This window comes from Apis cerana, linkage group LG2, assembly GCF_029169275.1.
Source record: "Apis cerana isolate GH-2021 linkage group LG2, AcerK_1.0, whole genome shotgun sequence".
Lineage (NCBI taxonomy): Eukaryota > Metazoa > Arthropoda > Insecta > Hymenoptera > Apidae > Apis > Apis cerana.
In genome coordinates this window covers 11,119,296-11,135,034 of record NC_083853.1, presented here as the reverse complement: position 1 = coordinate 11,135,034, position 15,739 = coordinate 11,119,296, and the positions used below count along the sequence as shown (strand labels likewise).

Here is a 15,739-nt window from a genome sequence, read left to right as displayed (position 1 = left end):
TTATAACGCGCACAAAATATTTATTAATCAAAAAAATTTACGTTTTTCTTGTCGTTTAATCTTTCTTCTTACATAGTTCGAATGTCTTACACAAGGTGTCAGTTGGCTTCAGATATCAAAATTTAAATATGGCGTCGGCAATGGAAATTGACGATGAAGAAAGTGATTTACCAACTTCGAGTAGTAGTAAAGGAGAAAAAAAACGTTTTGAAGTAAAAAAGGTGAGATAAAGAATTAAAAGAAATATTTTATAAAACACGTATAAATTCTTTCAATTTTAAGAAGTTGATCTTCACATTCTAACCTCATTTTTGCATTGTCATTTTTATTATTATGTTCGTATGATTTATACATAATATTTAGTTAAAAATACTTAATTTTATATTGCAGTGGAATGCTGTGGCTCTATGGGCATGGGGTATGTAATCGTGAATTTAATTGTATGAATAATATATCGTAAATTATGACGTGATTGTTTTAATACATTTTTTATCACAAGATTTATCAATAATTATTTAATTTGTTATTTTACAGATATTGTAGTAGATAATTGCGCAATCTGCCGTAATCATATAATGGATTTATGTATTGAATGCCAAGCAAATCAAGCATCAGCCACTAGTGAAGAATGTACCGTAGCTTGGGGTGTATGCAATGTATGATTTTTATCATCGTAGCTTTTTATTAATACATATTTAAGTTAATACATATTTAGTGTCAATTGCTCAAGTAAGATATTTTAACTTTTTATTTTAATTTTTTGACATTTTTTTTCGCATAGCATGCATTCCATTTCCATTGCATCTCACGTTGGTTGAAGACTCGACAAGTTTGTCCACTTGATAATCGAGAGTGGGAGTTCCAAAAGTAAGTACAATTTACAGCATACAACAATACACTATTGGCTTCTTAAAGCTTTTGAAAATTATTTGTGTGTTTGTAGAAGAAGCACAAAAGATTTTCATATATGTAATATGTGTATTTTTTTTTCTCATATATTTAAATTTAATTATAATTTAATTATTATTTTTACGTTTGTTTTAGATACGGTCATTAGCTGAGTGTGTTCAACTACCACAGATATCCGAACCCTCCAGAATGCCAAAGCCGATGCAAGTTTAAGTATATGTGTGAATAAAAGACAAGTAAATAATTTGTTGTGACATTATCATTAAAAAAAATCGGTGGCATATCTATGAGCGTCTTTGCAGCAGTTCAGATGAGGAAAATAAAGTAAAAATTCGCTTGAAACACAACGTGATTAAGACATTATTGCACCAGTACTATCAAGTTTATAATGGTATATATATTGAGTTGGATCAGCAGAAAAACTATAAACTATTGAAAGTTTCTTATCTTGTCGGTTATGCATTATATAACAATGTAATTGTTAGTCTTAAGGACTTAAATAAAGAAATATCATGAATTAAATAATAATATTTCATATGAATCATTGAATATTTTTTTGTATCATTATTAAAAATTATCGATAATTTTACAGAAAAATTACCTAAAATCACTTGGAATTAAAAAGGATAGAAAAGAAGTATTTTACATCGATAAATTTTTCCTTGAAATTTTTTTTTTTACCGAATTTTCCAATGATCCGCTTACCTGATTTTAAGAAATACCGTCTAGCAAAAGTTTTGTCCTCCCTTTTCTCAAGAATAGCAAGCTCGTATAATCCACTCTTTCGATCAGCAATTTTTATACTTTAAATGGATATCGATTTCATCGAGACACATAATATAAGGTTGAGAAATTTTTTAATATTTTTGAATAAAATATCTCCTGCACAAAACTTATATATATATACACACATATATGTTGAATATAGAAAAATTTATGTATAAAATTATATATATTACATATTTATATATTATAAACTCATTGGTTTCTTAAGATTTAGGTATCCAAGAAGGTATCGATGAAGCTTTTTCTCTCGAGAAGTTAAGTAAAATCAATGTCGCTGAAGTAGCAACGACAGGTATTGTAATAATAGCTTTTACGTTCCAACAAACTGCACGGTTGCTCTGCCCTTATGTTCTTATCATTAATCCGTGCTATTATAGTACCTGGATTCTTAACGAGACATAACAGCAGCCTATCACCGTGACCCGTGACGTCATGTCGAGGCCAATCGATCGCTTTGAGATCATCTCGAATCCCTTTTCCAGTTCTAGTGTATTCAAGAGGTATGGGCAATACTTATCAAGCGGCGTAACGTGGAGCCCCCGACGAGCTGGCTTCTAATCCGGGCATACAGCGAAAATTACATCCTCGGAGACCAAGCGACATTCACCGGAGCTGCGAGAGAGCATTAGTAAGCCTTTTCGACTCTGATTTTTCCTCGTTTCGTCTACTTTTTTAGTATCTTTTTTTATTTTATTTTCTTTTTTTTTTATTAAGATGTTCGCTATCCTCCATTGTGCAGTCTTTGTTATAGCAAGAAACACGGTGAGAAGAATAGAAATGATAGGATTCGTTTATATTTTAATTCCTCGGAGTATACATTTCAATCGCAAATCGAATCAAATCGCAATAAACGATCGAGCGATCGATGATAATATCGAATGATAATGTCAAATCATTATGGTTATTTTCAATCGCACATTTGACCAGAGGAATCAGAATTTTGCAACACATACACACTCGCATTAATAAATATTTATAATTTAAATATTCGAAAGAGAGAAAAAGAGAAGCGAAGAAACGAAGAAGAAGGAAAAGAGCGGGGCCGGTAAAGGTTGTAAAGAGTGGGAAACGCGAATAACTCGGGAAGTGGATTTCAATGATTTCCAACAAGTTTCGCGGGAAACACAGGTAAGCATGGTTGGTTGAAATATTTATCTGGCCACGAGAGATGGAATATAAATACAATTTGCATTCTCGCCCTCGAGATAGAGGGCGATAGATGTTTCGGTTAGGGGAACGACCACGACCGGGTTGAGGAGGCTCGAGAGGGCGTTGAGGAGGAGGCAAAAGGGGTAGCGGAGGATGGGAGTACGAGTCGCGAAGGTCTCATTTCCGGCGGAAACAGAGGTTCCCTCACCCCAGCTTCGAGTTTCCCTCCCTTCTTCTCTCTTGTCTCGTCCAGATGGCGGCAGAGTCCAATCGAATTAAATACATTCCCGAGAATCGTCCAATCGACTGCTATCACCGCCGATGGTATTTACCGATGGTGGTAGTTGTCCCGCTAATACCATTGTCATTTCTTTCGCCAAAGTCTCGCCCTTCCGGCTCTTATTTCGACCACATCGACAGCCACCGAATAATTTACTTGTTTTTACCGGTTCTTTTTATCACCGCGCTTTACGTAGCGGCGAGTATATCGAAAATTCATTAAAGCTCCGTGTAATTGGGTCGAGAAAGAGAACCGCCGCTGACCCTTCGCACGGGCTCCTTTACGCTCCGCTCTCACCGAGATAATTTTATTTCGAACGCTCGATGATTTCACGTATCGATACGTTTTCACCCTCGCAGCGACGATGGCCGTGCCCGACAAGAAATTGGCTATTGCACTTTTTGGCGAACCATTATTTTCCCCGCGATATTTGCGAGGAAAAAGAAGAAGGGGGGGATAGAATTTCCCCTATATATATATATATATATAAGCGGTATTTCAAATCGCCGTAGGATCGAAGCGCTTCCGCCAGTTGCACGTTGTATTATTTAAAAAAGTTTCCCTGCTGCGAAGACCATCCATTATCTGCGGCTCCGATAAATCCGCCAAGGCGTTCTCTCTCCTTGTGTTTGGCGGATATATCAAGGTTTCCTCGTCCTGTCGCTGTCGCATCGCCTTTTCCTCTTTTTCCGTTCTCCCCGTTTCCTTCCTGCCAACGTTGGAATCGACGGGATAGGATCGGTAAACCCGATAAATTGCGAGATTTTTCCATGACCGATCGAAGGGCCGTTCCACCGTTCTCCGAATTATCGCGAAAATGGTTGAATTGGCGCGAAACGTTGTTTTCGCATCGGTTGCGGAATAGTTAAATGCAAATTCGCGCACGGTCCTTGATTATTTCGCTTTCAAGGTGTACCCGCTATAAATAATCTCGTCGTTAATAATAATCGATATTCTCGTTGCGTGGCCGATTCAACCCGATAATAACTATTATCGTTAATAGATGACTCGTTATACGACAATTACGATCCCCGCTTATGGGCCGACTTTAAATTCCACGGTAAATTAAATTAGGTAAATGGATTGCGACTGATGGCGCTAGATTGACGTACGAATTTCATTCATAGTCGCACGCGCCATTCGTTTCGAATAAATTCGAGTTGCTGGCAATTTTGTTGGAGCACGTTGTACACGATATCCGGCCCCGTAGGAGGGCCGGAATCTAAGATTTCTCCTTCTCGCCGTGCAGTTGCGCGTTGCAGATTGCATTCGATGCCGGTGGTGGTAGACAGGCCGGCGTAGACACGTAGGTAAATCCTCGGTTTAAATCCGGAAAAAAAACAAAACCTACCGGCGAAGCTACGTTAGAGGATTGCGACGGTTGCCAGCCTAACACCCTCGCTCCGTTCTTTCTCCTTTCGCCAGAAGATTCATGCGCGTTTTTCTTTCTTTTATTTTTCGGGAAAATTCCTCGGAACGATTATCGATTCGCGACACTTTACACACGTTCGTTGGAGAAAAAGGCGCGAGGGAACGAAATGGTGGAGGAGACGGGACGTTCCAATTTCCTCCTTCTCTAACTGAAAGTTATTTACACAAGGGCGGGCGGGCAATCAGGAAATCTCGGCGCGGAAGATGGACGGACAGTAAGTGGAGCATTAAGTTGGAAATTTCGGAACACACGGTGTACACGCGTACGTGGTATTCTTGGTCGAGACGAGTCCGAGAGCACTCGATAGGCTAAGTAAATCAGAGGCCTTTGGTCAAGAGTGCGGCCTCCGCTCCGTTTAGGAGTAGGAGTTGGAGGGGTTGGAGGAGCGACGAAGGAAGGAAGAGGGACGCAATAGCGGTGGCAGGAGCAACAAAGGGTTGGCTAAGAGCTCTTCACCGACCACTCGCTCGCTTTCTCCAACCACCCAAGCATCACCTACTTCTCGCTGCAGCGCCGGCCGAGGCTTGCTTTCCCCGTGATGTGATTGCTACCGAAATGTGTTTACCGTAAACCGTATCAAACTGTCGACCGTCCACCATCGTCGTTAACCGTCTATCTTTTCCGTGTGGTACACCGATAAAAGTAGTACGCACCCCTCTCTATCGATTCGCGTCGGCCATGCCACGTCGCGTCCTCGTCCCCGTCCTCGTCCACGTCGTCGGCGGCCCACCACGGAGCACCAGCTTTGAAACTGCGCCCCTTTTACCCTTTGTCTTTGGAGCCAGCTTAGAAGTTACCGTACAACGTACTACGTAAACGTTGCGGACAAGTCTACCTTTTCCGAGTAATGTTGTTATTCTCCAAGGAGAATCGCTCCTTTTCTTCCCTCCTCCTCTCTCCCTCCCTCTCGGTTAATTAAAGAGAACGATCGAACGCGAGAGCGTTTTCTTTTTTCTTGTAGCTGTTCCGCTTTTTATTAAGAGTAACAATTTTTCTCGAGTAATAATTGAACCAACTAGAAGGGATCAACAAGTTTTGAAACGGTTTGATTCAGTAAGGGGTATGGACGACGCTGTTCGATCTGCATTTGTAGCACGTCTTCCATATCTCGAACAGACATATGGCTGAGTGGAACCGATAGAATATAGCCAATGGCATAGACACGTGAGTGATAATCGTCCATGCCCATACGCCGAAGAATCGCAGATGGTCGGGACGAACCCCCGCGCGAGATTTCTCCAAAGTGTTCACCGTCCACAAGGCGATGTTGACGACTATTAGGAATGTGATTAACTCCTTGCCGGGTTTGTCGTTTCTCGAACAACGTCTTCCCCATGCGATCTACGAATTTTTGAACGTTGCTTTCAGTCCAGCTGAATACGATTCGTTCCCTCAACGAAACGATCAATTTCTTACTTTGATGAGCAACGTCTGGCTGGTGCTCTGCATTAAGGCCAACAAATCTGTGATCAGCGATAACGCCCAGGTCGGTCCCATTGTCAATATATCACCAACGACCCCGAACAGACAATGCAGATAGACCCCGGCTTGAGCCGCTGCCAACAGCGTGGTGTCCAAGTCCGATGGTTTGATAATCTTCTGCTGCAACGCTTGCAACTTCAACGTGCCCGCGATCGAAGCGATCATACCTATCGATCCCTCCTTTCGATTTCAACGGGTCGAAGTAAAAGGAAGAGAGAGAAAATTGCGAAATGGAAATTTACCTAACGTGAGTATAGTGGCGTCGAGCGCGGTCACCTGAACGATCGCAATCTCCATTTTCGTCTCCTTCAGGACGAAGAACATGATCAAGCTCAGTATAGTCGCTGCAACGATCAATATCCCGCCGAAGAGACCTCTGGAAGAAAAAAGGAGAGAAAAGAAAAGAAGGCGTAGAGGAGGAGGCGGGTTAACAGTGTTAAAAATCTCAACGATATCGCATTAACAAATTAACGGGGAAAGGGAAATCCTATCGATTTAATTAAATTTCTTCGAAGCTGACCTGTGAGAGCTGCTGCAATCTATGCTAAGATGATACGAAGATCTGGCCGGGGTCTCGCCCTTTGCATCGATCCTCTCGTCCGCCCTCTTCCACATCTCGAACAGTATCACCGCGCAAATTAAACTGAATTCAATTGTGCACGGGAAAAGGAACGGGCTCGCGTCCCTCAGAAGCGATTTCAGTATCCCGTCATCGTCGTCGTGCGTGTCGCCTAGTTGATCGATCTCGTGTTGCGTTTCCTCGACCAACGCCTTGTCAAACAAACGGAATTGCTGAGGACGCGTGAAAAATTCACGCACGCGTATCGCGCGACTTGTGCGTGGAACAAACGTATGAAACGAAACGTTATCGTCCTCCTTGTCCTCGCTCGTTTTTCGCGAAACGATTTTGATCGAGGATGAAAACGGGGAGGAGAGAACACGCGCAAACGTTTCTACGAGTATGGGAATAAACAGCGCGTTCGGCCTCCGCCAATGAACGGTGTTACGCGGTGTTAATCGATACCGATCGCTCGTTTCCAGATAAAGGTCATCGAAACGTTGGATCAAAGTGATATCGTTTCCGATGTTGTCCACGTTCTTTCCCTTTTATCGTTCGTTATATTGTTTTCCTACGATATTCGATAGTGATGATGACGATGACGATGAAGCGACAAATTGACTCGGATGACTCAAATACCGGTAATTCGTTTTTGATTCGCTTTTCGAGCAAACGCGCAACGTTTGATGGATAAAATGTATCGAGTTGTTCAAACAATCTCCGCGATTTCCGCGATGAAAAATGTTTCCTGTTTTGTTTATTTTTATTTCTGTTTCCCCTTTTTTTTTTTTGTTTCCCCTCCATTTCATCATCATCGTTCCGCTTACCTGCAACCACTCGCAGAGATTCGTCGCGATCATGTGCATCAGACCCAACTTGGCAAGTGCGGTGTGCTTGGCCAAGCTGAGACTTTTGCTGTTGAGAAATATAAAATGCATCTGGGCCGTGACCAGCAGCAGCCTGGCACCCGGTGTAATCGCCCTGAACGGGCCGGAAGCTATTTCCGCCCCAATTTGCAATCCCGTAAATACCAACGAGCCAGCGCCAAATCCCACAGCGCCGAGTCTCAGACAAAAGCTCCCGTACTGTTGCGTCTGGTGGAAAACAAAGATTTCATTGTACGTGTGCACGGCCGGTTGAATGCGATCCGCTAATTAGAAAATGGCGAGCCCGAGGATTTTCACGCTGGTTTACGCTGCGAAACATTTGTTTTTCCCCTTTCTTTTTTTTTCTTTTTTTCTACAAATTATTCAACGGCCGAGGGTTAACGCGAGTGCGAGACGGGTAATTGGCCTCGTGACAGTCAACAATCGCGCAGGTCGGGACACCTGAAAAGGGATCGCGATCCCTGATCGCCGCCTTCCTTCGTGACACTTTGTCAAAGACAAACATTGGTGGTCGCAAGGGGGTAACGACGTCGTGAAACGTGATTCCAAGTTAATTTTCGAAGCGATTAAATATTTTCGAAGAGCAAACTTTACCTGACTAGGATTTACGCGATCCCCCTTCTCGTCGTATTTCAACGCCTGCTCCTTTCCCCCTCCGCTCCTCCGCTTCACATTCCAAACAGCTTTGTCTCTTAATACGATAACGTACATCGAGATCACGAATGCCACGCTGACCACGTACAGATACAAATAGAAACCCTAACAAACAGACGGCGGCGTTCCATCATCATCATCGTCGTCGTAGTCGTCGTATTCTCTACAGAGAGAAGATCTATCCTTTTTTTTTTTCGCTCGAGAGAATTATCCGTCACCTGATTCAACGAAGCTGGAACTCTCTCCGTCACGCTGGCAGTTATGGGCACGGCCAGCCCGATCACGATCAACAATTTCGCGTAAAGGGTGCTCATGATGGACACCATTTCCGCGTGGCAATTCCTCCTCTCCGTTAACTTTGATTTTTCTTCCATCATCCGTTGCTTCGCTGCGTCCAACACACAAAATCTCCGCTCAAAATCGAGCGTTTTTTCGACGGGGGCGACAACGAAAGCGAAAAGAGCTCACCTTTCATCGGATCGAGAGTGTTGACGCTCACGCAGCCCGTGCCAACAGGTGCCAGTGGGAGAAAATTGGGTCGTTGCTTTTGCGCCTCGTGCTCGTTCTTCTCCCACGATTGATTCCGATTGTTCAACAACAATTGCGTTTTGCGCCCAGTTCCCGTTTGACCGGGTAAAAACTCTTGGTCTTGAGGGATGCACGAGGGCAGCGACATGTTGCTGCCTATACCTGAAATCAACGCGCTGTCCGAGGAGAATAGGATGAATAGGGGAGAATGTTTCGTATTTGACATCGTATCGGGATTCGGGGTTCGTACAGAGGTTGCGTTTCGCGCGGTGATTAAAACGTAACAGCGATTCAGGTGGGCGTTCGGGAAGGATCGGCAAGGTATTTGACCGTGTCGAACCGCTCGATTTCGCGTCGATACACCGGAACGAAATAAATTCAAACGAATCGGTGGACCGTCATTCGTTCGAAAATATTTCGTTCGAAAACAGGATTCAATGATCGTAAAATTATTACGCTTTTTTGCCCTCCCGCGTTTCACCGTTGACCACCGTCGTTCTGCCGTCGTTGCCCCTGTAATATTTTACCCGTTATTAATGCATTAACCGGAACGATTAAATCGGTCGCCCGTCCAATTCTACCTACAACTATTCGGGGACGCGAAATTAGGGGGAGGGAAAGGAGAGAGAGAGAGAGAGAGAAAAAAAAGGTTGGATTACCCGAGGAGGCCTCTTCGATGGTTCATAACGGCGGTGAAGGACATGCTTTGTCTCCGTGAATGCGACATCCTTCCTCGAGGCGACAACAGGCACTCTTTCCCATCAGCCTCTGACGATAGGGTTATCGATGGTGGCGCATCGCGATTTTTCAACTCGCAACTTTTTTCCCCACCAGATATCGTTATTTGAAAATATACTTTCGATCACGACGCGCTGTATATAACGCGCGGGGATATACATTGTTATCAGTTACTCACGTCGTTGTCGTTATATTGGATTGACTATTATTCATAGTCTATCGTCGTTGTCCTCGTCGGGATCGATGGATAGCACTAGCGGCTGAAAGAAATAATGGTGAATATAAAACGAGAAAAGGGAGGAGATTAAAAATAGAGAGAGAGAGAGAGAGACGCGATCGAGCGTTGCTCCTTTCTTTTTATTATATCCCGAAAATGCTATTACGCGTATATATATATAAAAGTCACGTAACACGCGACGTACGGTTAAAAACTTCTTCTCCACCCCTTTTCCCTTTACGCAAACGTTGCGTAACAATCGTTTCGGTTTATTCACCGGCAATGCGTCAAACTTTCTAGCTTCTTCCAGGTGCTGGATAAGCTCGCGATGCCGTATTTGCTCGGCTGTTCTCGGCGCAAGAAACTTGGAAATTTATTCCCGGGGAAAATTCGCCCGCGTTTTGAATTTTTAGCAGGCCGGCCAACTTTCTTTTTCCTCGTCCCTCGCCCCTTTGTCGCGTTAAACGGCCGCCACGAAAGCGATTGCTCGCGTCGGCCGTGACACGTCACCAGGAACACACCCAGGACAAATTCTCCCAATTTCTCCCAAATTATTAAATTCTTCTCCGCTCTTCTTTTCGCGGATCGATTCAACGACCGATTCCCCCCCCCGAACTAATCTCTCCTCGAAGGAACTCCAGAGGGAAAACTTTCCTCCTTGTTTTCGTTTCTCGTTTAGAAACGAAGCGAAACTCGTCGACGAAGACGACGAGGAGGAGGAGGAGGAGGAGGAGGCGAGAGACAGAGGTAAAAGTTGCACTTTATTGAAGGCGATTTCCGACTTGACGATCGCAACGCCGACGCTGCCGTTGTCGCGTCCCACCAACCGAACCAACTTTACCCAACTTTCGTTTGAATCGCGTTAAACGAATCTCGGTGAACCGTGTCGCGCTATCGGATGAAACGCACCCGTGGTTGGCTAGGCTCCCGTGCTAACTATTCCCTCGAATCGCACAAAACCCACTCTTGGAACTCGTCCTCGCGGAAAGGTGACCGCTTTCGCTCATCCCTCGACTCGTCGTCGCGAAATTTCTTTCTTTCGGACAAGCGTCTGTCTTTCAAGAGCACGTAGAACTCGCGTGCAACGAACGAAAGGTTCGAATTTTCGAAATTCGACGCAGCGACTGTTTTTCCGCGAACAAATTCCCATTTCGGAATACGCAATACGGTGCATAATACAACAGCACGCGTTATTACCTTTCATAAGTTTGACAAATTAACCGATACTGTTCCCGAGCGTTGGAAAACGAGTCGATTCTATTAGAGCCGACTCGAAATCGAATTAGGAAATAAAACGAAATTTGGTGGAAATTTGGTGGAAAATGCGGGAGGACGGATGAATCGTTACAAGGGAGAAACGTACACGCCGATCGAACCACCGTTCATCACCGATCCAACTAACCCTCGACACTCGTCAAACACGTCGCCGCGAGGAGGCACGGATCTGCTCGCGATTCGCGCGGTTCTAGTCGGCAGAGGATCCGCGACAAACAATATCAACGATGTCGTTTACGAAATTAGCGAGAAACCGCGAGAAACGTGGATCGCGTCGATATATACTATAACCGGAGGAAAACATTCCAGCCTCGTCGTCGAAGCATCGTGGATGATCAACGACGCGCGATCGATGTTCTATAATGTCGTTCCATTGTTTCTTTCTCGCGGGATATAATTTCGACTCGCGATATTCGCGTTTGCATATCGCTTGATTATCTGACAATTCAATTTCAATTTTAGGAATAATCGGAGCAACAAATCACCGGGGAATCCGCGGTGGATTGTCATCGAGGTGGACCCCTCTCTCTCTCTCTCTTTCTCTCCAACGCTCGGCAAGAAACGATTATCGCCAGATGATCGAGAACGAGTGTATCAGATGGAATTTGCGTTAATCGGAAAACGCGTAATCCGTAATAGAGGCGATACGTCCAACTCGGCTATACGTTCTCATAAGTGGGACCCCTCCCGGCCTCGAAATTCTGCATAATTTTACGAGACTTCTGTTCCCGGCTACGGGGTGGAGGGTGGAGTTTATAGGGCGATTTTCTCGGGCGTAATCCGGTACAAACGAGCCGGTTAAGTGGAGTATAAACTGTTAATGAAGCCCGGTATCATCGTCCACGCGGAACGCCTCGATTCGTTGTTTGCCGAAACAGTTGGAAAATTTAGACCGTGCCCGCTAAAAGACACTAATTGTAGGCGCAGCCGATAATAGTTAGTACCTGAACCCTAATCACCGGTGTTCGACGCCGGTCGACGATGCTATCGACACGACAAATCCCGATTTGCATCGGCTCCACGTATGTCCTTGCGAGTTTCCGCGCTCGGGTTAATAGCGGGCCGACGTAACAAACATTTTTCTCGTAATTCTTAGGCTTAATTAGATCGTAAGGAATGACGGACGGAACGAGAAGATTTTCTTTTTTTTGCTTTCTTTCTTTTCTCTAGATTTTTTATCGACTATCTTGGACGAATAAAGCGCGTGTAAAATGCTTTCCCGGCTTTCATCGAGGATAAAAATCGAGCGCGAGGGGGGAAAAGAGAGAGGGGGAGGAAAGGATCAGGAAGAGGTCGCGAACACGAGCGCGAATCCGAACTCCCAATAGAGTTCAGATTGACGAGAATAATTCGGCTAGATCCGTCGGTTTGACAGCGGTATGGCGATGAATAGTAATGGGTGGATTAGACGCGATGTTCTGGTCCTGGCTCGTGATCACATTTTACCGCGAGCCTCCAAAATCTCGTCTTTGTTCGAGTTGGAAAAAGGCGCGGATTCGGTCCAAGTTCGACGCGCGCCAAGTTGGAGTAGAAAATGTAAAAATCGGCGTGAATTTGTCGTTTTTTTATCGGAGAAGATCGATCGTTGATAAGAGATACCTGTTCTCACCTATGCTGCTCTATCAGTAACAAAAGCACAAAAATTCAAAATCAAGTTGGATCGAGACTCGACCAACCGAGAACTAACCTGTACGAAATAAGACATTTTATACGATAAAAAAATTGAATCACATTATTAATTTTGTACGCATTCGTTTTCTAACGTATTGTTCCGACGTATTCGTCCATCGTTCAAATTTCTGCAAATTGATTCTCGATAAAAAGGAAACGAGAGAAAATTCGGTTGATACGATTAATCCTAACCGTGTAAACAGGCACGAGGACGCGACAAAGGATTATAACGACGGCAATGGAATCGAGTATCGGGAGGATGGAAGCTCAGGTGAAGCTCGATTCTCTACGAGGTCGATAATGACGGGAACGGTCCTACCAGGACCCAGGAGCAATCAATCGAAATCGTGCTTGTCGCTGCCTATCCAACCTGCGACCTCTCGATTCTCTCCTGTCTGTCCCCTGGCCCCTTTCTCTCTTTCCCACCCCTTTCCTTTTCCACCGCATCTCCACCTCTTTCTCTTCCTCTCATCCCCCTCCCCCATCCTGCCTCCCTTCTCTCTCTCTCTCTTTCGCCCTGGCGGAGCTGTTCAGGTCCCTCGGCTCGCTCTTGAACCGGGCCATTCAACGAGGCCGCCCTTTCGCCAGATTCCTCTTCCCGGGGCGGAACCAGGGAGAACCGGAAGTGCCCGGATATGAGTTTCCGGCGCGGACAATTTGCAGCGCAAAATTGAATGATCGACTCCGATAACCGTCGTCGTTGCTGCTCTTGCCTACCTATGCTGCCCTGCCGCACCGCTTCGAATTCCAAAGCGGCGGCGGCGGCGGCGGCGTCGTTGTCGACGACAACGATCGGCTGCCTACCGCCATTACCGTCGATTCGTTACCGTGATTACCGGGGCTTGGAACGAACCCCGCCGAGGCCTGGAAACGATTCAATCCTGGCCACCCTGCCCGGCCCCATTTTTCGTCAAACCTTTCCAATCTACGCCTTAATCGCGAATTTCTCTTCCCTATTTTCTCTCCATTAACTCCGATAGACGTCGTAGACGCGCGTGAACACGCGTATTTCGCCAAACGTCCCCGAGAATACGCGTTTAATTTTCTTTTGAACGGTTAATTTTCGACGGTTAATCCTTCCCTTCCGGAGAACTTGCGTTGCGAGCGAAACTCGTGAAAAATACGACGATAATAAATTTACGGGCGAACGAAATGGCAAGGACAGAGAGAGAGAGAGAGAGGAAAGAAAGAGAGCACCGTCGAATCGGATGAACTCGATTTGGTATGGCGACGGAAACGCTGACACGCGCGGGTGTTTCGTACGAAATAAATCGCGTCGTCCCCCGCGGCCGGCCCCGGGAGAAAGGGAAATAGGCGCGGGATTGATTCGAACTGGCACAAAACGGTCGGTTGGCTGCGACCGAGTCGGTGGTGGCCATTTTTGAACGGCGAACCTTTCGCTATAAACTCGACCGCAAATGGCTATTTACCTCTTCTGGCCCGCTCGTTAACGTTCACGCGTCCCCCCTGTCCCGCTCGTCGTCGGCTATCCAGTTACTCGCCCCTCTCCACTTTGTCCCCGTCCACCTCACCCTCCTAGCGCGGTCTCACCCCTATCTCTTGGTGGCGCGCGCGGTGGCTGTGAAGCGACCGCCAGTTTCGCCCGACAATGTCTATTGGAAGATTTATTCCAATATTTTCAATTAAAGTTAGACAAAAGCCGCCTGTTCGAGATAACGCCTGCGTGTTTCGCCGCTCTAGTTGCGGACGAGTAAAAATAATGTGTAGCACGCGCGAATGATCGCGGACCGGTTTTCATCCACCGCGATCCACCGAACGGGAGGAACGTTCTACGGGATGGTTGCCCAGGATGGGATGGGATTCGCTCGATTTACCAAGAATATCTTGCGGATTTTGCGGCGTGTCGTATGCGGATCGATAGCTGCCACCCCGTCTTCGAAATCGATCAACTATTGTTCGACGAAACGATCGGATATGGGATGCGCGATCCAATCGCAACGGTGGCGGATGAAGGAGAATTTATCGTTACGCAATATCGTAATTAGCAACAACGGGGGCAGTTGGGTCATACCGATAATTGATGACGTAATTTTATTTTTGTACGATAGGGGTAGATTCCACCCTCTTCGAAAATTATGGAGGAAAAGGAGCAGAGGATATGCCCTTTCCTTGGAATCTTTCTACCCCCTCCGTGATCCGCGTTCTTATGCAAATTCACCAAGGAGAATAGGCGGTGCATGCGATCCCGTATTGTGCATGGCGAATGATAATTAGATGGGTGGCGAAATACCCGCAAACGTCACGTGGCTGTCACGAGAAGAGAGCTGTCATTGCCTCCTGTTGGCAATCTGCACGTGCGTGCGTGTGCACGAGAAAACGAGACGGGGCGGGTGGAAAGGAGGGAGAAAGAGCGCGATCGAGGAACAGAAAGAGAGGAGGAGAGGTAGGTACGTGGCACGTAGGTATCGGACGGCGCGGTGATTCGCTCGGACAGTTCGATCACTGACTCGTGTACTTGCGACAAGTCCGGAACACGTAGCCCCGGGCGGTTGAAGGCGATGAAAATGGAATTTGAGCGGCATCCGGGGGGATCCCTGTCCTGTATTTACGATTCGATATCAACTTTTGTTCCCTGCCTCCCGTCCGCCCCGTTTCCGCCATCGCGCCCACCGCGCTTTACGGAATTTCGCCGCCGAATTATACGTTTATGGAATTAGAAATCTATCAACTGGCGGGGGAGGGGTTGTTCGAGCGGGAGAGGGTGTTCGAGCTCCGTACGATTTCCATCGTGACCGATTAATTAAACGTACGGGTGGTCGAACGTACGGGAACGAAGGAAACGCGAATTTTTCTCATCGAATTATTCCCGTGATTGTTCGTTCGAAACTTGGCCAGTAGTCGAGATTCGGTGAATCACAAGTTATGAGCTATTTGTACAACTCGAGTCACTCGAACTGCAGGCGCGAGAAGACGAAAATCGACCCCGCCTTCGATCGAATGCAATTCGAAAGATAGGATGACCCTCTGATAACGTTGAAATGCGATACGACGAGGAGCGGTTGAAGAACCGGACCGACCAACGTCATGGGAGCGAATATTACGTGGGACGAGGATGTTAAAAAAAGAGAAAGAGAAGAAAAGGAGAAGATGAAAGATATCGAAGAACAGAAATGGTTCGGAGAAGTAATAGGGTCGCAATGGCGAGCCCAGG

General features: G+C 45.8%; 2 protein-coding genes across 7 annotated transcripts; one reads left to right on the top strand and one right to left on the bottom strand.

Moving 5' to 3' along the window:
- Positions 1-66: 66 nt before the first annotated feature.
- Positions 67-1,437, top strand: LOC107996873 (RING-box protein 1A). The gene is made up of 5 exons (XM_017055179.3): positions 67-221; positions 391-418; positions 535-656; positions 782-867; positions 1,045-1,437. The coding sequence occupies exons 1-5, from the start codon at positions 129-131 to the stop codon at positions 1,055-1,057; spliced, it is 342 nt and encodes a 113-aa protein (XP_016910668.1). The 5' UTR covers positions 67-128; the 3' UTR covers positions 1,058-1,437.
- A 4,062-nt stretch (positions 1,438-5,499) lies between these two features.
- Positions 5,500-11,124, bottom strand: LOC107999025 (proton channel OtopLc-like). Of its 6 annotated transcripts, none has more exons than XM_062071141.1 (11): positions 10,985-11,124; positions 9,583-9,664; positions 9,326-9,484; positions 8,607-8,842; positions 8,357-8,526; positions 8,079-8,243; positions 7,425-7,691; positions 6,559-6,809; positions 6,281-6,414; positions 5,973-6,205; positions 5,500-5,897 (listed from the first exon to the last, which is right to left on the bottom strand). In XM_062071141.1, the coding sequence occupies exons 2-11, from the start codon at positions 9,615-9,617 to the stop codon at positions 5,607-5,609; spliced, it is 1,941 nt and encodes a 646-aa protein (XP_061927125.1). In that variant the 5' UTR covers positions 9,618-9,664; positions 10,985-11,124; the 3' UTR covers positions 5,500-5,606. The 6 variants fall into 6 exon arrangements, with proteins under 6 accessions (XP_061927125.1, XP_016914144.1, XP_061927126.1 ...); XM_017058655.3 differs by having other exon boundaries at positions 10,819-11,108; XM_062071142.1 differs by lacking the exon at positions 10,985-11,124 and adding an exon at positions 9,827-10,789.
- Positions 11,125-15,739: the final 4,615 nt, after the last annotated feature.